The sequence below is a fragment of the Ornithorhynchus anatinus genome, chromosome 6 (genome assembly GCF_004115215.2).
Source record: "Ornithorhynchus anatinus isolate Pmale09 chromosome 6, mOrnAna1.pri.v4, whole genome shotgun sequence".
Taxonomy (NCBI): domain Eukaryota; kingdom Metazoa; phylum Chordata; class Mammalia; order Monotremata; family Ornithorhynchidae; genus Ornithorhynchus; species Ornithorhynchus anatinus.
Window position 1 is genome coordinate 18,433,739 of NC_041733.1, and position 22,432 is coordinate 18,456,170.

At 50.9% G+C, this 22,432-nt stretch overlaps 1 protein-coding gene across 3 annotated transcripts in view; it reads left to right on the forward strand.

The window, feature by feature from the left end:
- Positions 1 to 22,432, forward strand: part of BCORL1 (BCL6 corepressor like 1) — a 62,697-nt gene that overhangs the window by 20,650 nt on the left and 19,615 nt on the right. For all 3 annotated transcript variants that reach the window (XM_029067388.2, XM_029067386.2, XM_029067387.2), the window contains exons 2-7: positions 6,798 to 6,927; positions 10,357 to 10,447; positions 11,196 to 13,931; positions 17,754 to 17,916; positions 18,638 to 18,718; positions 20,824 to 21,222. In XM_029067388.2, the coding sequence (XP_028923221.1) occupies positions 6,842 to 6,927; positions 10,357 to 10,447; positions 11,196 to 13,931; positions 17,754 to 17,916; positions 18,638 to 18,718; positions 20,824 to 21,222 (3,556 nt within the window). In that variant the 5' untranslated portion in view covers positions 6,798 to 6,841. The remainder of the gene's footprint in view (positions 1 to 6,797; positions 6,928 to 10,356; positions 10,448 to 11,195; positions 13,932 to 17,753; positions 17,917 to 18,637; positions 18,719 to 20,823; positions 21,223 to 22,432) is intronic.

The window sequence follows — 22,432 nt, forward strand, 5'->3', positions numbered from 1 at the left end:
TGACAGACTCTGGAAAAGTTTTTCAACCTGTGATTAGGTGTACCCTGTGCAGCCATGACCAGCATTTAGTGTGGGAGACTGTTGGAATTTGTGCCAGTGACAAAAGAAAAATGGGAGAAAACCCTTGCTATTTGCATAACACTTTGAAGGGGACGCACGATAGGGAGAAGGTTGGGCCGAAGTTGGAAAAATTAGGCGCCGAACGTCAGCTGAAGCATTTGTAATTGAGACAAAAAGGAAGGATACCCAGAGGGTGGCCAATCTAGTGGATATCAGCTCTTGGGAACTGGGACTTTTTGCTGTCTGTGAGATCTGTCCCAGTGAGAAGCAGCATGGCGTTGCAGAAGGAGCCCGGGCCTGGGAGTCTGAGGACTTGGGGTCTAATCCTGCCTTCGCCACTTGTCTGCAGCATGACCGTGGGCAAGTCACTTCACTTCCCTATGCCTCAGTTACCTCATCTGTAAAATGGAAGTTAAGTCTGTGAGCTCCATTTGGGACAGGCACTGTCTCCAATTTGATTAACTCGTGTATACCCCAGTGTTTAGAACAGTTCCTGGCACACAGTAAATGATTCACAAATACTATATCCAAAAAAAGAAGGGAAAAAGTCTTCCTTTTTTTTCCCACAGGGGAAAAGTGGCTGGGTAGTGAAAGTCCTGGTATTGTTAATGTACTGGAGTGCTCTCCACCCATCCGACACCACAGTAGCCTACCAGCGCTTAGAACAGTGCTCAGCACCTAGAACAGTGCTTGCACGTAGTAAGCGCTTAACAAATGCCATCATCATTACTATTATTATTACTGGGGCACAGAGATTAAGTGACTTTTATGTTTGGCTGTTGCCGGTCTACTTGGCTAGAATAATAATAATTGTGATATTTGTTAAGCGCTTACTATGTGCCGAGCACTGTACTAAGCGCTGGGGTGGATGCAAGCAAATGGGGTTGGACCCAGTCTCTGTCCCACGTGGGGCACATGGTCTCAGTCCCCATTTTACAGATGAGGTAACTGAGGCCCAGAGAAGTGCAACGACTTGCCCAGACTCACACAGGAGACAAGTGGCAGAGCTAGAATTAGAACCTAGGACCTTCTGACTCCCGGGCCCATGTTCTATCCTCTGCCAAATAGTATTTATTGAGCACTTATACTGTGTATAGAACACCATACTAAGCACTTGGGGGAGTACCACTACAATAGAGTGTTTTAGACTATCCCCATGAGGCGCTTCCAGTCTCGAGGGAACTGTAGAAGACTTGAGCTCTCTGCCACTCCCCGGGAGTTTGCGTGATGCTAACAGGTGATGTGGGAAGAATTGAAGTTCTTCTCCTCCCCCCGGCTCCCCTCCACCCCCGGGAGTTTCTTTTAGGGTCTCTGGGAACAAAGAGGAGGAAGTCCAGGAAATTTCTGGGTAGAAGGCAGTCACTGCAACACAGACGGAGAACTGGCAATAGGAGGATTCTAGGGAAAAAGAACATTTGGCCAAAGATAGGATGTTTTAGGATTAGGATAGCCGTCTTGTCTTTTCATGTCAGTCTCGCCCTCTAAACTGTCAGCTCCTTAAGGACAGGAAACATGTCTACCAAATCCGTTATATTGTACTCTCCCCAGTGCTTGGCACAATGCTCTGTCCACAGAAATGTTCCACTAATATGATTAATAGGATATTCGGGAGGACTTGAGGACTATATTGGGAATATTGTTTTACTGGTTTCTTATTTCTCACACTGCCTGTGGAACTGGATCAGTCCCCTCTACCCGCCACCCCCCGGCCATTCCTCCCTCTTGGCTTGGCCTTTTCTGGGTCCCATTGCCCTCAGGATCTCTCAGACTCCTTCCCCGCTTCTTTGACTTCCCCGCACAGCTCCGACTCCCTTCCTGCTCCAATCTCAGGCAGCTGCCTTAGTGGCTGTGAATGAAGACTAATTTGAGAGAGAGGTGGGGTCTAGTAGATCCAGGCACATCCCGTCTGAGGCCACCCATGAAGGGAATGGGGGGACTGGTCTTATGGGGTGAGGCACTGTCCTTACTAGGGGACAGGAGACGATAAGCAAGAGGACAAGCGTGGGGGAGGGCAGTGCTCTGGAAAGGAAATGAGCCAGTGGGGAGATTGTTAGTGTAAGTCTGGTCCTGCCTGTGTTCTGGGGCCATGGTGGCTAATGCGGTGCCGGCAGGGGGAGGTCCTGTCTATAATGATAACTCTGGGCTTTGTTAGGTGCTTACTATGTGTCAAGCACTGTACTAAGCACTTGGTTAGGTACAAGAAAATCAGATCAGATTCAGACCCAATCTCACACGTGGGCTCACAGTATAGGGGGGAGGGAGAACAGGGTCTAAATGGCTAATTAAGAGCCGAGAGGCCTGCACTGGATTTCACTGCTTGGTGGGACTCAACCTTAAAGCAGCATTGCCTGTCCAGTGGCCAGGACCACTGCTTGGTCTGGGTCCCAGGCAAAATTAGCATTCAGTCCCTTAGACGGTACAGATGCTGCAGATGAGCCTAGGTGACTCTGGGAAGTGTCTTTCCTCACCACATCTATCAGTCGGTTTTTATTGAGCACTTACCGTGTGCAGAACACTGGATTAAGCGCTTGAGAGAGTACAGTAGAACAGAGTTAGTAGACACTTTCCTTGCCCACAACAGGCTTACAGTCTAGAAGGGGAGACAGACATTAATTGAAAAACAAAACCAATTTTGGATATGTACTTATGTGGGACTGAGGGAGGGGTGGCTAAAGGGAGCAAGTGCAAGAGCGAGGCAGAAGGGAGTGGGAGAAGAGGAAATGAGGGCTTAGTTGGAGCAGGCTTCTTGGAGGAGGCATGCTTTTAGTGAGGCTTTGAAGGTGGGGAGAGTGATCATCGAGAGTGATTGTCAGATTTGAAGTGGGAAGGCATTCCAGGCCAAAGGGAGGACGTGGGCCAGAGGTCAGTGGCGAGTTAGATGAGATCAAGGAACGGTGAGTAGGTTGGCCTAGGTTGACATCCCCCCACCCCCGCCATGTGTTTTTCTAGGTAAAGAACTTTCGCGGTCCAATTGTCCACTGCTGGGTCGAGGTCCTCCCTACCGATCCCTCTCTAGACCAACCTTCTCTTCATCTTCAAATGTCTGATAAACAGTCTGTTGATTGTATTCTTGTGAAATCTTGCACTCAACCTGTTCTTTTGGCGTCTTCTTTTCGAGCCACAATACTTCTTCTCCATCTGGTCTTTTAAACATTTCTTATCTCCCCCAACTAACTTTACATTGGCTGGTTTAATGCCACTCCTCCCCAGCCTCTGAGATTTTTGAAAATGTCTGTCCCCTCCTTTTTCAGTTTAGCCCATGATGGTGAAATCCTTTGTTTCCTTGATACTTCAAGTTCCCCTATTTCTTTTTTATACTTTTTATGTGTGAGGCTCAAGTTCACCTCCTCCCCGCCTTATGCATCAGTCTTCCTCCCCGGGTTAATTTTTTTAAGATGGGGTTTGCGCCCAGTTCTCAGGATAATTTGCGGCGGAGGGGTCTCCTCGCACTGCTCACACTTTCCCTAGCCGGGATTCTTTTGCTCTTTAATGTGACTTCCTTCTCCTTAGCTTTACCGGCTGTTTCATTTCCCTGGTATTTCTAGTCTATTGGTTTCTGGACAGATAACCACTAACAACCTACTCTTACTTAGCATTTACTGCTATTTGTTTAATTCCCTCAAAGCTTAGTTGGCCCCTTCTTTCCAGGTATTAAATTGATGATGATAGTATTTGTTAAGCGCTTACTATGTCAAGCATTGTTCTAAGCATTGGAGTTGATACAACCTGGGTTTTGAAAATGGGAAGAGGAGAAGTCTGCCAGATAATAATAATAATTGTGGTATTTGTTAAGCACTAACTACGTGCCAAGCACCGTTCTAAGCGCTGGGGTAGATTCAAGTTAGGTTGGACGCAGTCCCTGTCCCACATAGTGTGCACACTCTTAATCCCCATTTTACGATGAGGTAACTGAGGCCCAGTGAAGTGACTTGCCCAGGGGCACTCAGCAAACGTGGCGGATCCGGGATTAGAACCCATGACCTTCTGACTCCCAGGACCGTGCTGTCTTCACTAAGCCACTCTGCTTCTCCAGGTGAAAAGAGGTAGGGAGTTCCAGGCAGGCGAGATGGAACGTGTCTACTAATTTTGTTGTATGTACTCTCCCAAGCGCTTAGTACAGTGGTCTGCACATAGTAAGTGTTCGATAAATACCACCGATGGATTGACTGTGTGAGCAAGAGGTCGGTGTAAAGAGGGACAGGAATGAAGCAAAATGAGTAGGTCGGCTTGGGAGGAGCAAAGTGTTCTAGCTGGGCTTTAGTGGGAGGGAAGTGAGGATAAGTGGAGCAGAGAGAGCTGAGCGGGTGTTTTAAATGGTCAGGAGTTTCTGCTTGATGTGAAGAGGAATGGACAGCCACTGGAAGATTTTGCGGAACAGACAGAGGTACAAGAAGCAGTGTTTTAGAAAAGTGTTACAGGCTCGGCATAGTGGAAAGAATATGGGCTTGAAAGTTAGAGGATGTGGTTTCTGATCCTGGCTCTGCCTCTTGTCTGCCCTGTGACCTTGGGCAAGCCATTTCACCCCTCAGTTACCTTATCTGTAAAATAGGGATTAAGATCTATGTGGGACAACCTGATTGCCTTGTATCTCCCCCAGTGCTTAGAACAGTGCTTGGCACATAGTAAGCATTTTACAAATGCCATCATCATTATTATTATTATTAGAGTGCATTATGGACTGGAGTGGGGAGAGGGAAGAGGCTGATAAGCATTAGTCACGCTGGGTTATTGACCAGTGGGTTGGCAATTTGGATGGGGAGGAAGGGGCAATTCTGGAGATGTTGTGGAGATAAGACCCACAGAAATTGGTGACTGCCTGAATATGTGACTGACTGACTGACTGAATTGCAACTGACTGAATATGAATATCATCCTGACTCCTGGAAAACGCCAAGGTTACGGAGCTTGAGAGACAGCGAGGACGGCAGTGGTTTCGACAGTGATCGGGAGGTCAGGGGTGAGAGAGGGTGTGGGAGGGAAGATGGGGAGTTTGGGATCTGTCGAGTTTGGGGCGCCGGTGGACGTGTGTGTTGAGATGTCCCGGAGCCAGGAGGAAACACGAGACTTCCTGCAAATCCTCAGGCCCAAGCGAAACCAATTCTATGTGTTTAAATGTGAGAAGCAACGTGGTCTAGTGGTTAGAGCACAGGCCTGGAGTCAGAAGGATCTGGGTTCTAATCCTGGCTCCACCACCTGTCTGTTGTGTGACCTTGGGCAAGTCACTCAGCTTCTCTGTGCCTCAGTTACCTCATCAGTAAAACGGGGATTAAGACTGTAAGCTCCATGTGGGACAGGGACCGTGTCCAACCTGATAAGCTTGTATCTACCCCAGCGCTTAGAACAGTTCTCGACACATAGTAAGCAGTTAACACTACCGTTATTATTGTTAACTATATATAATTGTTAATATAATTAACAATAATAATAATAAAATCCAGACACACCACGCAGAGTAATTCCCCTCTTGTACTGTTTGTTCATCTGAACCTTTTCTGGGGAGGAGGAAAGGATTGCCACTTGGTGTCTCGGTTAGTGGAATGGTCCAGTCTTTCTTAAGATGAGGTTTCTCTGTTCAAAACTTCCAAGTGTCACAGCATTTTATCAGTGTATATGTACATACAGATCCTGCTTGGTATTCCAACGTAGTTCAGCCAACAATGGTAACCCTCCACTGGGGCAGGTCTGGTGGAAAAGACCATAATAACAATAATAATGATAGTATTTGTTAAGCACTTACTATGTGTCCAACACTTTTCTGAGTGCTGAGTTAGATATAAGTTAATCAGGTTGGACACAGTCCCTGGCCCACCTGGGCCTCACAGACTAAGGGGAAGGGAATAAATACGCCTGTCTCTTTGTTGTAAAGAGATGAACATTCAGCAAATGAGCAGAACACAGAGCAGACAGGCCAGAGTAAGGGCTAAATAAGTATCATTGATGAAGGTCTAGGTCTCACATCCTCCTGCTTACATGATTGCCTGGATCCCTCCAGACTGAGCTCCTTATGGGTAGGGAACATGCCTACCAACTCTGTTTTGTTGAATTCTTCCAAGCACTTAATCCAGTCCTATGCACCCAGGAAGAGCTCAATAAATGCAGTTCTCCTGTAGTGCTAAGCTTCACACTGTACTTCAGTCTCGTCTGTCTCGCCGCCGACCTCTCACCCACGTCCTGCCTCTAGCCTGGAACACACTCCTTCGTCATATCTGACGTACAATTACTCTCCCCCGCTTCAAAGCCTTATTGAAGGTGCATCTCCTCCAAGAGGCCTTCCCTGACTAAGCCCTCTTTTCCTTGTCTTCAGCTTCCTTCTGCTTCACCCTGACTTGCTCCCTTTATTCATCATCCCCTCCCCCAGCACTACAGCACTTACGTACATAACGGTAATTTATTGATTTATATTAATGCCTGTCTTCCCCTCTAGACTATAAGCTCGTTGTGAGCAGGAAATGTGTCTGTTCTACTGTTATATTGTACTCTCTTGAGCGCTTAGTACAGCACTCTGCTTACAGCAAGCAGTCAATAAATACAACTGACCGACTGACTGGTCAGTTGATTCCCCCATTCTGCCCCCTAGAACCCAGTTTCCCAGGATCATCAGGCCGGCCCAAAGGCTCTTTTCTCGCGGGTGTCGTGTGGATATGTTGGAGTAAGCATCTCCGGGAACAATCCGTCGAAGTGGCTGATTGAATCATCCCTAGAAGGGTTTCCTGACTCCTTTGCTTTCCGGTTTCCAGGAGGCGTGTCCCGAGCAGGTCCCGGTGGGTGTCGATCGGCTGTCATGATCTCTACAGCTCCGCTGTACAGCGGGGTGCACAACTGGACCAGCGCTGACTGCATTCGCATGTGCGGCATCAACGAAGAGAGGTGAGTAGCGGTCGTTGAGAAGAAACAGCGAGGTTTAGTAGGTAGTGCATGGGCCTGGGAGTCAGAAGGACCTGGGTTCTAAAACTGGCTCCGTCACATGTCTGCTGTGCAATTTTGGGCAAGTCACTTCACTTCTCCGGGCCTCAGTTCCCTCGTCTGTAAAATGGGGGTAGAGAGCGGGAGCCCCATGTGGGACAGGGACTGTGTTCAACCTGATTAACTTGTAGTCATTGAGCGCTTACCGTGTGCAGAGTTCTGTACTAAGCGCTTGGGAGAGTACGATACAACAAGAAATAGACATTCCCTGCCCACAACAAGCTTACAGTCTAGAGGTGGAGAGACAGACATCAATACAAATAAATAAGTGACAGATATGTCCATAAGTGCTCGGGGCTGGTACAGGGGAAGAACTAAGGGGGCAAGTCAGTACGACGCAGAAGGGAATGGGGGAAGAGAAAAGGAGGGACTTAGTTTGGGAAGGCATCATGGAGGAGATCTGCCTTCAGTAAGACTTTAAATATCTATCTTGGTGCTTAGAACAGTGCTTGGCACACAATAAGTGCTCAACAAGTACCATTATTATTATTAGGGACTAGCCGCCCACGGGGAGGTCAAGGGAATGGGGGGAGAGCTACAGGACACTTAACCAGGGCCCGGGATATGAGAAACGTGATAGGGCAGAATGTTGGGAGACTCCCTTCAACGGGATCTAATCACATGATCGGTGTGGGGCTACCGCGCATTCCCCGTTGCTGCCACACATGGACTGTCCCTCCTCCCAGGCATTTCCGTCAGTGCCTCAATCAACGGTATTTATTGAAAGATTACTAGGTGCAGAGCACGGTACTAAGCGCCTGGGAGAGAACACTAAAACAGAATTAGCAGACATATCTCCTGCCTGGAATGAGCTTTCAGTCATTTGAAGGCTGAGCTTTTGGCAGGAAAAATTGGGCCTGATGGGCTCTGTCTTTGAGGCAGGGAAATTACGGGAAGAATGTTGTGAGGATGTAGGCTTGTTGTGGGCAGGGAATGTGTATGTTATGCTGTACTCTCCCAAGTGCTTAGTACCGTGTTCTGCCCACAGTAGGCATTCACTAAATACGATTGATTGTTGTAAGGAGCCGTATTAATCTATGCCTAGGGACCCATTAGGACAGGCACTTCCTCCAGATGGGTTCTTGCTCATTCAGAAACTACTTTACACTTATTTCCAGGGACTCAAAGTGACCTTCTCTAACAGCCAGGTCAACTAGGTGAGCAACTTTCTGTCGGCTAAGACTGTAGCTCTAGACTCTAGGTAACAGTCCTCTAGACTGTCAGCTCGTTGCGGGTAGGGAACGTGTTTGAGCACTCTGTTGGTTTGTACTCTCCCAAACGCATACAGTGCTCTGCATATAGTAAGTGCTCAATAAGTAGCATTGACCGATTAGGAGAAGTTATCCTACATATGGCATCGTCATCTCTGGGACAGTGGGGTACTTTCCCTCTGGCCTGGCCTGGATTGACATGTCAGGGAAGCCACTTGGATATTTAATAACTATAATAACAATAATTATGGTACTTATCAAGCACTTAATGTATGCCTCTAGACTGGAGCTCATTGTGGACAGGGAATGTGTCTGTTGTTGTACCATACTCTCCCGAGTGCTTAGTATAGTGCTTTACACACAGTAAGAGCCTACTAAATACGATTGAATGAATGAATGAATGAATGAATGAATGAATACCAAGCTCTGTTCTTAGTGCTGGGGTAGATACAAGTTAGATTGGACACAGTCCCTGTCCCACACAGGGCTCACAGTCTAAGTAGAAAGAAGTAGGATTTAGTCCTCATTTTACAGACGAGGTAGCTGAGGCTCAGAGCCGCAAAGTGACTTGTCCAGGCTCACACAGCAGACATGGAGCAGAGCCAGGATTAGAACCCAAGTCCTCAGATTCCCAGGCCTGCGCTCTTTCCACTTGGTCACGCAGCTTGAAGGGCAGAGACTGGCAACCGGAGTAGCTCTGTGCCATCACCATCGTTTTGTAGCATCGGTGATGTCCAAAGCCTAAGAATTTGTTGGCCAGGAGAAGGAATTCTCCCTCCCGCTGCTCACCTTCCTCCCCTGGAAGATGGAAGGGGGTCAGTGGCAACCCCGGACAGCCCAATCCCTTAGCCCGATGAGAGCAGAGGGAACCCAGCAGATGCCAGAGCCTGGCTGGGGGGCCGTGCCCTGTGGGCAAGGGGTTAGATGTGGGGCTGCCATCTTGGTTGCAAAGGGTGGGACTGGCTAGTTTACCTAGCTTCTTGGAGTTCAAGAAGAAGACTAGCCCAGTAGCTTCACACCTTCAGTTAAATTCCGCCTCCTGGTTCTGTTGACTGACTCTCTTGAGCAGCCTGTGGACGGCATTAGTTTACTTCACTCTTGGGAAAAGAGTTAGTGTACCGTTGAGTGGGGAGGGCGGTGCCTAGGTGTTCAGCTCTCCCAAGTTTTTTTTATTTGATTTGATTTTTTTTTACATTGCACTCTTTATGCAAATTGCTCTAGGTTTGACCCGCCTGCTCATATTTTCTTCATTGTCCTATATCGTCCGGTAGGTACTTTGACCTGGTGTCCTCAAAAATCCTTCTGGAGTCAGAAGCGTATCTGTGTTTTTTCCCATTTTGAAAGTCTGGCCACTCAACCCGAGGCTCAGTACCTCGGGTTTACCTGACAGTAGCATAGTGGTTTCGACGGGAATCCGAGGAGAGGCTTGGCGTGGAATAAGGGGAACGAAGATGGGGGAAGTTGATGGGTAAAAGATGAGAGGAGCAGGCGGAGATGCGGATGGGAAAAAGCAGCAGCTTCGGAATGGTGGATGAGAAGTGAAATCCAACCCCGGCTGTAGGGGTGGACACAGTTGCTCAAAAGTTCATCTCGTGACTGCATCAGGTAGAGACCCTCAAAGCAGCGGTCGAGACGGGAGGGTCGGGTTGGCAGCCAAGGGCGCCACGTCACCCCACTGTCGAGGGCATTAAGAGGTGGACAGATGGAGTGGTTTGGGGGCAATTTGAACCGGGAGGGCCCATTTTAGGCGACGTAAGGTCCTCAGGTCCATCGACTCTCCGGGCTCCCAGAGCCCAGAAGCCGTCGGCGAGCGTGAGAACGTCAGAGCTGTGGAATCAGCTCAGCAATTCATTTCTGGAAAATCAGGCCTGTCTTTCCAAAGGGTTTTATTTATACCAGTATTGCACATAATTTGTTAGTTTTCACTTAACTATTGGATCGTTATGCTCCCTCTAGACTGTAAGCTCTTTGTGGGCAGGGAATGGGTCTTTTTAATGTTATCCTGCACTCTCCCAAGCACTCAGCACAGTGCTTTGCACACAGTGAGCGCTCAATAGATATGATCAAACTGAATCGGTGCTTAGGTTTCATTTGCATCTCTGGTTGTGTCTCCGCGTGGTAGGAGAGCACCTCTTTCTGATGAGGATTCCAAGACGGGCGGCTGTCAGCGAGTGGGGTCCCAGGAGTTTTGTGTCAGCAGCAGCCTTTCCAAGGTGAGCCACGGGCCGACAGCTGCGGGGCCTCGAGAGGAAGGCCCTAATCCATCACTCGATGGTATTTATGGAGCGCTTACAATGTGCAGAGCACTGTACTGGGCGCTTGGGAGAGTACAATACAATAGAATAAACAAAGGGAGTCCCGCCCTGGACTTCACTGAAGCGCCCTCCAAGGCGGTGGTGCAGACAAGGAAACCCGTGTGTTTCTGAGGAAGCGGCTTGGCCTAGTGGAAGAGCACAAGCCTGGGAGTCAGAAGGACCTGGGTTCTAATCCCGGCTCCGCCGCTTGTCTGCTGCGTGACCTTGGGCAAGTCTCTTCACTTCTCAGTTCTCTCATCTGTAAAATGGGCATTAAGACTGTGAGCCCCGGGTGGGACGTGGACTGTGTCCAACCTGATGATCTTGTATCTACTTCAGTGCTCAGTATGGTGCCCGGCACATACTAAGTCCTTAACAGATACCGTGGAAAAAACCGATTACTGCGAGACAGACAAAAGCAGATCAGCAGTCCTCTGTATTAATAATGGTATTTTTTAAGTCCTTGCTGCGTGCCATACACTGTACCAAGCACGAGAGTAGATCTGAGATCATCAGGGCAGACAGTCCCCGTCCCACACGGGGCTCGCAGTCAGACCGTTAAAACCCAGGACCCTGGTCTTTAGAGGTAACTGAGCTCCAGGTCCCCCCCTTTCAGAGTTCCCCCGGTGCGGGGCAAGACGCCATCCCGTTGTCTCCGTCTTTGCAGGTGGAGCTCCCGGCAGTTGGTGGCGGCAGCAGTGCCCGAGGGGCAGGTGCAGATGGCGGCACAAAGGAGAAACTTGGGCTCAAGTCAGAGGAGAAGCCGTCGGACGGCCAACAGAAAATGGACCACACGGGAAACGTGGCAAAAGTTGACGGCGTCTCGGCCGCCCCCATCGGCCCGCAAGACGGTAGAGGGCTGAAGCCTTCGGCCCCGGAAGTTCCAGAGCAGGACCGCGGCAGTAGGACCGACGGCACCCCGGCCCCGGCGGCGCCCCAAGTTGACCGGGAGGCGGACCGCTCCCTCGCCCGGGGCGAGGCGCCGGCTAGTGAGCCCTCCGGGCCAGAGGAATTGGATTCGGGCCCACAAGGAGCAGGGGTCCCTGTGGATGGGGCACTGCCCGGAATCACCCCCAGCTCGGTCCCCCCTCCCGCCCCCTCCCCGGCTCTCGCCCCCACCCCGGCCCCCGCCCCCGCCCTCGCTCCCACCCCAGCCCCCTCTCCCGCTCCCACTCCCGCCCCGATCCCCGCCTCCTTCGGCTTGAATCGCGTGTGTTTCCCCACAGCTCAGGTCCCCGCTATGCAAAAAGCGCCCCTGCCCTTTCAGCCCGGGACGGTCCTCACGCCGAGCCAGCCGCTGGTCTACATCCCGCCGCCGAGCTGCGGGCAGCCCCTGAGCGTGGCGACGCTGCCCGCCACCCTGGGCGTCTCGTCCACCCTCACGTTGCCCATGCTGCCCTCCTACCTGCAGGAAAGGTGTCTCCCAAGTGTTCTTGCTTCCCCAGAGCTCCGCTCTTACCCTTACACTTTCTCGGTGACCAGGCCCCTGGGCTCCGATTCCAAACTGGTCTCCGTGGAGGTGAATCAACTCTCCCGGGCGCCACCGCCCAGCGGGCCCGCTTGCCAGCCCCCCGCCGAGAGCGGCCCGGCCCCGCCGGCCGACGGCACGTCCCCCTCGCCTTCGGCCAAGCCCCTTTCTCCCCCGCAGCCGTCCCTGCCTGGCTCGGGCGGGGGCGCCGTCCCGTCGCACCCGACCAAGGCCCCGGGCAGCTCGGAGCAGCACGGGGAGAGGGTCTCGGTGACGTTTTCCCCCCTCAAGTCACCCCCGCAACTAGAGCGGGAAATGGTGTCCCCCGCCGAGTGCAATGAAATGCCCCTGGACCTCTCCTCTAAATCCAATCGCCAAAAGCTCCCTCCCCCAAACCAGCGCAAGACCCCTCCCATGCCCGTGTTGACTCCCGTGCACACCAGCGGCAAAGCACTTCTCACCACGGTCTTATCCAAATCCCAGCGCGCCGCCCAGGGGGCCGCCAGCAGCGTCACGTCGTGCCTGGGCCCCACGCCCCCCTATGTCATCTTCCCGGAGTTCCTGAAGAACGGCGACCCGAGTTCTTGGGTGAAAAACTCCACCACTCTGATCAGTACAATCCCGGGCACCTACGTGGGGGTGGCCAACCCGGTGCCCGCCTCTGTCCTGCTGAACAAGGACCCGAGCACGGGCCTGAGCCGAGATGCGCAGCACTTGCCCCGGCAGGAGCCCATTTCTGTCATCGATCAGGGGGACCCCAAGGGCGTCAGCCCTCCCTGCGGGAAGAAGACCGGCCAGCCCGGCCCCGAGGGCCAGCAGGGCACGGCCAAGCGCTACCTGCAGGCCCGGATTGCCCCGGGGACCCCTCTGTGCCCGGCCAAGGAAGTCTCGGGATGGAATCCTCCCGGCCAAGGGAACTTCTATTCCCGTTGCCCGGTCAACGGGAAGCCCTCCGGCACCCAGGCTTTGCCTGTGGGTTGGTCTCCATATCACCAGGCCTCCCTGTTCTCCATCGGCATCTCCAGCCCGGGGCAGCTCCCCTCAAATCAGGGAGGGCCCCCCAAACCCTCGGGCGCCACGGGAGATTTCCCCAGCGTGCCCCCGGCCAACGCCGGCGAGACGGCCCGCAGGATCCCCGAGGGGCAGCTGAGGCCCAGCGGCTCCTTTCCCCGAGAGCAGGATGTGGTCGCCAGGGGCAGGACCTGCAAGGCCACGGGAAAGGCCTGCGAAGAGCCGGTCAACCCCGTCTTGGGCCCGGGACCCCCGACGGGCAGCCCCGCCCCGCCCCTTCCTCCCGGCGGCGGTGGCGAGCCGAGAGGCCCGAAGGGGAAGGTGGAGAGCCCTTGCGGGGTGCAGGAGAGGGAGCAGCCGGCGGCAGGCAATGCTTGCAAAGAGGGGGTTGCCCGGAACGCCCAAGGGGGCTGTGGCCTGAAGTCGGCGGGAGATGCCAAGCCCCAAAACAAAGTGCTGGCATCCTACCTGGCCCACAACCTGCCCCTGGCCACCCCGCAGGGCCTCCGCAAACTGCCCGAGTTGCCTTTGCTACCTCCGGACGGCTGCCCGAAGGACCTGCTTCTGGATGTGCCCCGCGAGCAGCAGAGCGGCAAGAAGAGGCCTGCCGGTCCGCTCCCTCCCCAGTGCGGGAGCGAGATAGACCTGGGCCGCGTGAAAAAGGAAAAGGTGGACGGGGACGGGGCGTTTGCCCCGACGGCCTGCCTCCGGGCCGACCGGTTCTCGGCCGCCCCGCCGAGAGGGCACGCCGAGGGCAGGACCAAGAGCCAGGCCCGGATCAAGCAGGAGCCCGGTTTCCAGTGCAAGGGGAAGTGGCAGCCAGAGGAACTGATCCAACCACCCCTGAAGAAAATGAAATGCAGCCGCGCCAGGGATGGAGACGACGCCCCCAACGGGTCGGGACGAGGTCTTCACAGCCGCAAGGTGGGTGACCGCCTTGGCCTACACGGGGCAGCGGGCGATCCCGGGGTTGTCAGTGCCTGTGTCTGCCTGCCCGAGAAAAGATTTGACCCCGGGCGAGGGGCCCTGCGGGATGTGTTCCCGTCTCAATACTTAGGTGGCCGTTCTTCGCAGGATAGACCCTGGGTCTGGGAGTCAGAGGACTCCACCACTTGTCTGCTGTGTCACTTTGGCCTCTCTGGGCCTCAGTTTCCTCATCTGTAAGATGGAAATGCAGTGCCTCTTAGATTTCGAGCTCCCTGTGGGATGGGTTGTGTCTACTCTGATTATCTCATATCTTCCCCAGCGCTTCGTAATAGACGATTATTATTATTTTTACTTCTCCGGAGCAGTGGCAGAAGAGAAATTTGGGAAGCCCAGTCGCAGACCTTTCCTGAATGATGGCTCTTGCTCTTCTCCTTTTCCCAAGAGTAGTTCTTCCACCACTTCCTTCCAGGGTAATGGCTTCCTCTGAGACCACCTCCAGTCGTCTGAGACTGTCCCTCTTTCTCAAGAGGGTGTGCCTCCAGAGTCAGTTACAGGGCAAGGGAAAGGGGCCGGCCACCACTGATAAGGCCACACCTCTGCTGTAGGGGCTAGATTCCTGTAGCCGTCTCCTGGCTTTTTCCCATGTCAGCATGAAAGTTATCATGACTAAAAGAGTGCCGATAGAAAATTAGAAAACGAAAGCAAATCGCTTTTGAGCTCCATTAGGAAGTGATGATGCCCCTGACTCTCCTTTGGTGTGGCATGATCACATCAGGTAGTGGGAGTGAGACTGAGTGATGGGGATTAGGGAGAGAGAGTCCTGAGGTCCCCGCCTATTAACCTGGAAGACTGGGGTCACCCCCTGCCGCTCCCCCTACTTTTGGTTCCCAGCTCTGGCCATTGGTTGAGTTGGACGATCTCTTATTAATAATAGTAATCACTTTGTGCCAAGCACCATTCTAAGCACTGGGGTAGGTATTAATTACTAATACTGATTACCAAATTAATTGGGTTGGACAGAGTCCTGTCCCACAGGGGACTCATCCTCTTAATCCCCATTTTACAAATGAGGTAACTGAAGCCCAGAGAGGTAAAGTGACTGCCCAAGGCCACACGACAGACAAGTGGCAGAGCTGGGATCAGAACCCAGGTCCTTCGGTCTCCCAGGCCTTTGCTCTGTCCACTAAGCCACGCTGCTTGGCTCAGGGAGAATGGGAAAGTTTTCCTTGGAGATTTCAGATTGGGACGGTGCCTTCAATCAAGCAAAATATGGAGTTTCGCAATCGCCTCCAAAATTGTATGCAGAAGTCAGGCCAATCCTTTTGCGTAGCTTTGAGTAAGATTTCTTCTCAATATCCTTATTTTCCCAAACTGCAGTTTTAACATCTTTACCTCTGCCTGTCCCAGAGCATTTCAGGGTGTTGCTGGGATGGTTCCTCTGGTGGTTAAATGGGGCAATTAAAAAATTCATAAAGAATGGCCACGTTGGGGTTGATGAGCACAGTAATTACACTGATGATTGATTGCAAACAAGGCTTTGGTCAAAATCCTGTCTCAAGACATTGGAGAAATGAAGAGAAGGGACAAGTGTGGTCCCTGCCCTTAAGCAGCTTTCATTCTAAAGAGGAAGACAGGAGGGAAGAAACCGGAACACCGATCAACAATAACATTAAGCAGAACATAAACAGAGGCGAATGAACAGCCAACCGAGCGGGGAAGGGATCGGGATAAAAATAGCCCTTGTTGGCTCCACTTTCTCTCCCATTGCCATCTTTCAAGTTTCCACATGGTGACGTGGTGGAAGTGAGGTTAGGGGTGGGGAGAAGGAGGAAATACTTGGTCTTTTTAATTCTGTGATGTGGAATGGCCTAAAAGTCCTAAACTGTAACTGAGACAGATTTTTAGCAACATTTTTTTTTTAATGGGCCTTGTTAAGCACTTACTATGTGCCAGGTACTGTACTTAGCACTGGGGTAGATATGAGGTAATCAGGTCGTGTCCCACATGGGGCTCATAGACTTAATCGGAGTAACTGAGGCACAGAGAAGGTAAGTGGCTTGCCCAGGGTCACACAGCAGGCAAGTGGTGGAGCCAGGATTAGAACCCAGGTCCATCTGACTCCCAGGCCCATGCTCTATTCTAGCTCATGCTGCTTCTCCTGTGCCCCCATATAATAAGGGCTTTCTAACTCTGTACTGTTTCAGGGTTTCCTGGGCCCTGACAGTGAGTTGCAAATGGAGAGGTGAATTAAAGGGCCATCAGTGTTCAACTGGCTTCCAGTTAAGCACCAGGGTGACCACATCCCTATTTTTAGGAGACTGTTGGCAGGAAAGGTGGCTTCAGTGTCTGTGGCCCACCCTGACCAAAAAGCCTGCTTCTTCCCCTCAACCCCCTCTGCCCTCTGTGTTTACCACTGGATGGTAAATTCCTCGAGGGCAGGAATCATGTCTACTGCTACTGCTTCTCTCCCAAGCCTTAGTTCAGTGCTTTGCGTAGAATAGCCCTCAAATACTGTTGATTGGTGCTTGATTGTTTGTAGACACTCAGCCGAGGGAAATATTTTTATTAACCTCCTGCTCCCATCCCGGGAAGCAACGGGACATTTCCAAAATGGGAGAGGGTTAATACCATTTTGGGGCCAAAATCAGGGTTTGAGGATTAGGTCTCCTGGTTGACACTAGTTTGTTGGGTGATCAAACCACTGAACGACTCAGACTATACTTGTTAGCAGGAGTGACTCAAAGGCAACCTGTCAACACAGAGAAATTACTGCAGTTGATTGGACGATCTGAGGATCTTTGTGAAGTCAAGGTAGTAACGTATTCAGAAATGATGTAGTGGGAAAGAGTAGAGAGGTCTAGGTGTTAGAATAACCAGGTTCTAATCTCAGCTCTGCCATTGGCTTGTGGTGTTACTTGGGCCATCTATAAAACGTTGAGAGTAGTATGTATCTCATGCCACCTCCCATGGATGCTGTGAGGATAAAATTAATTTGAAATCACTACGGGGAGTGGTGGATATAAAAAAGCACTTCCGTATACACATTTAAAGAATTTTGCTGTGTTCGAAATGTTTCTTTTAAATTTATTGAGCATTCTTTCAACTGCACAGACAATGATTTGAATTGGCACAGATGAATGACATTTCAGATAACGGTACTGAAATGGCTTACCCCCCATTTAAACTAATAGGGAAAGAGGTGTTTCATGTCTTTCTTTGAAAATGTTTTGGAGTTTTGCCAGGGGAATACTGAGGCCAATTTCATTTTGACGCATTTTGCAATCTAGATGTAAAACTTTATTTTGTTTTAGAAGTTTGACGAAATGGCCATAGGGAGAAAAAATGATTTTTCTCTAGATTATTCAGACTGCACTGATAATTACCGAAGTGATTTGGATTAACATTTCCCTATCCCCAGTTTTCCAGAGGGAGGGGAAAAAAAAAAGAGTCCCTTTTAAGCCTCTTTCCCCCTAGCAGTTTTTGGGTTTAGATTCAAATTATGGTGTAGTCCCTTTTTTTCATCTTGCACCTTGTTAAATTCTACCTTTAGGTGGACGCCCAGACCTGAGTATGTGTTCACACATTTGTTTTTGTCTTGGAGTAGTTAAACAACAAAGTGTGAACCATACTTAAATCAGCGCTTAGAACAGTGCTTGGCACATAGTAAGCTCTTAATAAATAGCATCATTATTATCAACACCCTATTCCTCCAGCCCTGGTGATTGGATATCACGGCCAGGTGACGTCAAAGGCAGGCCTCCCCGAACCTGGTACTATTTCAACTACTGACTCCCCTGACGGGGCTTCCCTTGTCTCCAGTGGCGAAAACATCATGGTGACCTGCGTGAATCGAGCAAGAAATCCAGCCGGGCCGGGATAGTTTCAGGGAAAGAACACAATGGCGTGAAGGTCAAACACAAGCGGAAGAGACTGATAAAGACAGAGCCTCCGTCCCCTGGCCGCCGAGACAGCCACGAAGAAGGTACGGTCCATTTCGCTGTACCCGATCTGGTGGGGGTAGCCAGAAGGCAAGATGGATTCCAAGTGGTTATTGCCTTCTTGGTTGGGAGTGACCCCCAACCTGGAGAATCTCTAGGATGCCCACAGTAGATTTGAGAATCCTCTCACACTTCCTCATTGGCTGGAAGTTCAGAACCTTCCTCCTCCTCCTTACAATGAATTGGAATTCTGGGAGACACAGGCCAGGTGGTGACAGGCACCACCCCTGACTGGAGCCGGCCCTTTGATCGGCATCAGCTTGTCTTCTGAAGCCTTATTTATCCCAGTCAGGGCCCGGTGTGTTCGGGGGGTACCCCCGTGTACCCCAGTGGCTGTTAGATCATGCGCCAAGGCCGTACTGTGCCAACCTGGTTTAGCGCTTCCCCTGAGGATATTCACCAGGTCAGTAGAAATGCCAGGAGTAACGTTCGGTACAACCAAATTCAGTTAACTGGCCTTTTCAGAGTCAGTGAAACTGACCATATGCTCTGTTGTTGGAACCGTCTAGAAGTTCTCACTCTTTAAGAGTTCTTTGCGGTTGGTGGTTCGGAGCGAGTAGGATAGATATATCTCATCATGTTCCAAGAAGCCGGGAAAGGTAGACTAACTCTTCCCTCATTGCTTCGTAAGTCCCACAAATGCGCTTTCAATTCTTTGTAGCTCATTTTCTTTCTTTTTCGCTCCTTTCTCTTCTCCCACCCCAGGCTACCTTGAGAAGAAAGCCAAAAACAATTTCCGTGACTTTATCCCAGTGGTGCTGAGCAGTCGGACACGCAGTCAGTCCGGTGAGCGATTTTTCCGATGTTCTGCCCTAATCTCATCTAGTCGAAAATGCCTGATGGGACGACAAGCACCTGAACTGCTTAACTATAAAACTCGCTTGGGGCCATGGCTGATACGGAATGGAAAGAGGGGACCCGGTCTCCCTTTGGTAGAGGCACTTCCGCCTGTGAGCTACAGACCCTTTCCCAGACACGAAGCCAGGAGCTATTGTTGGCCAAGTCAGACTGAGGCAGATTTTTGGCCCCAGGCCAAGTTTAATGAGCATTTCAGATCAATCGGTTAGTGGTATTTATTGAGTGCTTTCTGTGTGCTATAGTAAGCGCTTGGGGGAGTACAATACAACAAAGCAGCGGTCATGTTCCCTGCCCATAATGAGCTAGCAGTCTAGAAGGGGAGATGGACATTAATATAAAAACATAATTTATCATGTAGAATTTAAAGATATGTACCTAAGTGATTTGAGTGTGGGGTGACTATCAAATATCCAAAGATCGCACATTTAAGTTCAGAGAGGAGATAGAAGCGCATAGACGATTTTAGTGATTTTGAAATTCAAATTTGTTGAAAGAACCTTATTGGGCGGGCAAAGCACTGGAAACAGGAAACTCGAGGACTAGTCTTGGCCCTGGGACTGACGCCCCTGGGTGATCTTGAGGAAGTCCATCTTTTACCATCTTAACTTTAAATACCACTGATATTGATTGGTTGATTGACCTTTCCTCTTAGGAAACGGGGACAATCCAACTTTGCAAGAGTGGTCAAAAATGATCACCAAAATTTTACTTGGCCTCCAACATTTGCATTGACTCCCCTCTCCCCCAGCTAGACATTCTGCACCCTGTTCTGCTTCTCTCTGTGCTGTTGGGCAAAGCAAACCGTATCTGCCTTGTAGCCGGCTTTCAGAAAAACAGCCACAAACATAAATTCCTATGAAATCCAAACCAAAAGTTGGTAGAGAAGAGTAGCAGAGGACCTTATATTTCCTCTACACCCACTGCCTGATTTCCTTAACCCTTCTGAATCTGTGCTTATTTTCTTGATTTTAAAATCCCTAGGCTCCTGGATTTTTAGATTATAGCGGGAAACTGGTGTTTCAAACTTTGTTATACAAATAGCAGCTACTTCAAATGATCCTCCTGCCTCTTTCCATCCCCCACAAAACAAATAAAGGTCAAGTCGCCAAATGGAATTGGGTGGGGCCGCTGTCCAAGAGAGCCAAACCCAGGTGTCGGTTCTGTCGTCTAAATTTTTTTTTTCCAAATATCTAAATTTTAATGCCAAGTTGGCTTTCTGTTCATTGAGGTGGGCATTTCCAAAGTGCTTTGAGCTCTGTGGAAAGAAAGGTGCTAGAGTTAAGGTGGTGTTAGCAAGGAGAATTGTCAGAGGGATGTATGAATGTGTGGCCCAGTGGCAAGAGCACAGGCCTGGGAGTCAGATGACCCGTCTGCTGGGTAACCTTGGGCAAGTCACTTAACTTCTCTGGGCCTCAGCTCTCTTGTCTGCAAAATGAGGATTCAATACCTGTTCCTCCTCCCGTTTAGACTGTGAACCCTAATGGGACCCGATTACCTTGTCTCTACCTCAGTGTTTAGAATAGTGCTTGACACATAGGGAGTGTTTAACATATGCCATTTTTTAAAAAAAGTATGACAGAATTCCCTTTTATCTTCTTGCCAAGAGAAGCTCCTGCATACTCTTTCCTCTTGCTGTCCCACTACAGAAAGAACTGCGAGGGTTGGAGGAATCATTTCTTTTGACTTCTGATTAAAGCGACTGGGTTGTGTCTCGAAGCAGGGGAATTGACGAGAGTCGTTCTGGCCCTTGTTGTAGAAGGCGGCACCATGGATGCCGTTATTTTTCCGGGGATGCCCTCCTAAGAGTGAAAAGTGAAGGCAGTTGGGGCAGCTCCCATTAGAGAACTATTGGAGACTCAACATGTAGCTGTGGGGAAATGGTCAGAGCTAGAAATCCGTTGGGGATGTCCAGGGGTCGACTTTACAGAACCTACCCCGAATTCCCGGTACTCGTTTCGGCAGGGATTCCGCTTGCCTTGACGGCCAAGAGATTTCCCCAGAACGCACATCTTTCGACTGCATTTTGTCTTTAGGAAGCATCTGTAGTCCCTTTGCGAGCATGACAGAGCATGACATGGCCAGCCAAGAGCTGTTCCCCATGCTAGAGGAGCGAGAGGAAGAGGCCTCGAAGCGTCAGAAGCTCCGGAAGGCCCACCGGGCCTCCAGATACCGAGGCCGCCGCCCCAGAGACCGGTCCTCCTCAGGAAGGGATGGTCACCACCTGCGGAGAAGCCGTCCGCTGCCCTGGAGAGCGGAGGCCGCTCGGCAGCTGTGGGACCCCAACGAGGAGGAAGAAGAGGAGGAAGGGCATGTCAAGAGGAAGAAGAGGAGGCGGCAAAAAAACCGGAAATACCAGACCGGGGAGTACTTGACAGAAAGAGAGGAGGAAGAGCATGTTTCTTTCTGCCAGAGCCGACGGAAAATTCGAGGAGGTAAGCCGGGTTGTGGGCGTGAGGTGGGGGTTTCTGCCCCAGTGGAACGGCCCTGGGCTTGCCCCTCTCCCGGAGGTCGCTTCATTCCCCGGGGGTGGGTGATTTCAGGATGCGCCCCACTTCCCTGGCTTCTGCCCTGTGTTTGTGTATGTGTGTGTTTGTGTTTGTGTGTGTCGGTCGATCCCCCTTTGGGCCCGAGAGCCCCGGTGTTGTATGTGGCTTCTGCCAGAAGATGTCACCCAAATACAGCACAGGCTGTAGTTTCCCGTGTGTGAGTGTGTGAGCCGGGCTTTAACTGCTCTAGGCCCCGTTGAGGTCTCAACAGTCGATCCCCCGTTCACCAGAGCAGCATCACCACTTAAAGACAGAGAAAAGGCGAATCTGAGGGGCTTTTCCTCTGGCTGAGAGAAAAGAATTCTAGCGGCGACTTCTCCTGGGGCTCCTGGGAAACGAACGCAGATGGCCATCCCGTCCAAGATGGATTACCCTGGGGAGAGTCAGTGTGTAGCTCCCTTTGTATTGGAAGATGCTGCTCTCAGACTGAGATCCTTATTTCCGTGTGTGGGGGTTTTATCCCCATCGGGTTAAGACACACCATTCTCGGCCCTCTGCTGAACCCAGTGTGGGATAGGGAGTTGCCAAACGGTATTACTGAGTGCTTACCGTATGCAGAGCACTACACTAAGCACTTGGGAAATCAATCAATCAACGGTATTTATTGAGTGCTCACTGTGTGCAGAGAACTGCACTTAGGGCTTAGAAGAGTACAATGCAACAGAATTGATAGGCACGTTCCCTGCCTGCAAGGAGCTTCCAATCTAGAGGAGGAGGCAGACATTAAATAAATAAATTACAGATATGCCCTAAAGTGCTGTGGGACTGAGGGTGGAGTGAATATCCAGTGCTCAAAGGTCACAGCTCCAAATGCATAGATAACACAGACGGGAAAGGGTCCGGGAAAGGGAGAGGGCTCAGTCCGGGAAGACCTCTTGGAAGAGATGTGATTTTAATAAAGCACTGAAGGTGAGGAGAGTGGAGGTCTAGCGTGTGTGGAGTGGGAGGGAGTTTCAGGTCAGAGGGAGGACGTGGGAAAGGAGCCAGAGGCGAGATAGATGAGATCGAGGTACAGTGAGCAAGCCGACGCTAGAGGAGTGAAATGGGCTGTAGTAGATCAGGAAGGTAAGGTAGAAGGGGGAGAGCTATTGGAGTG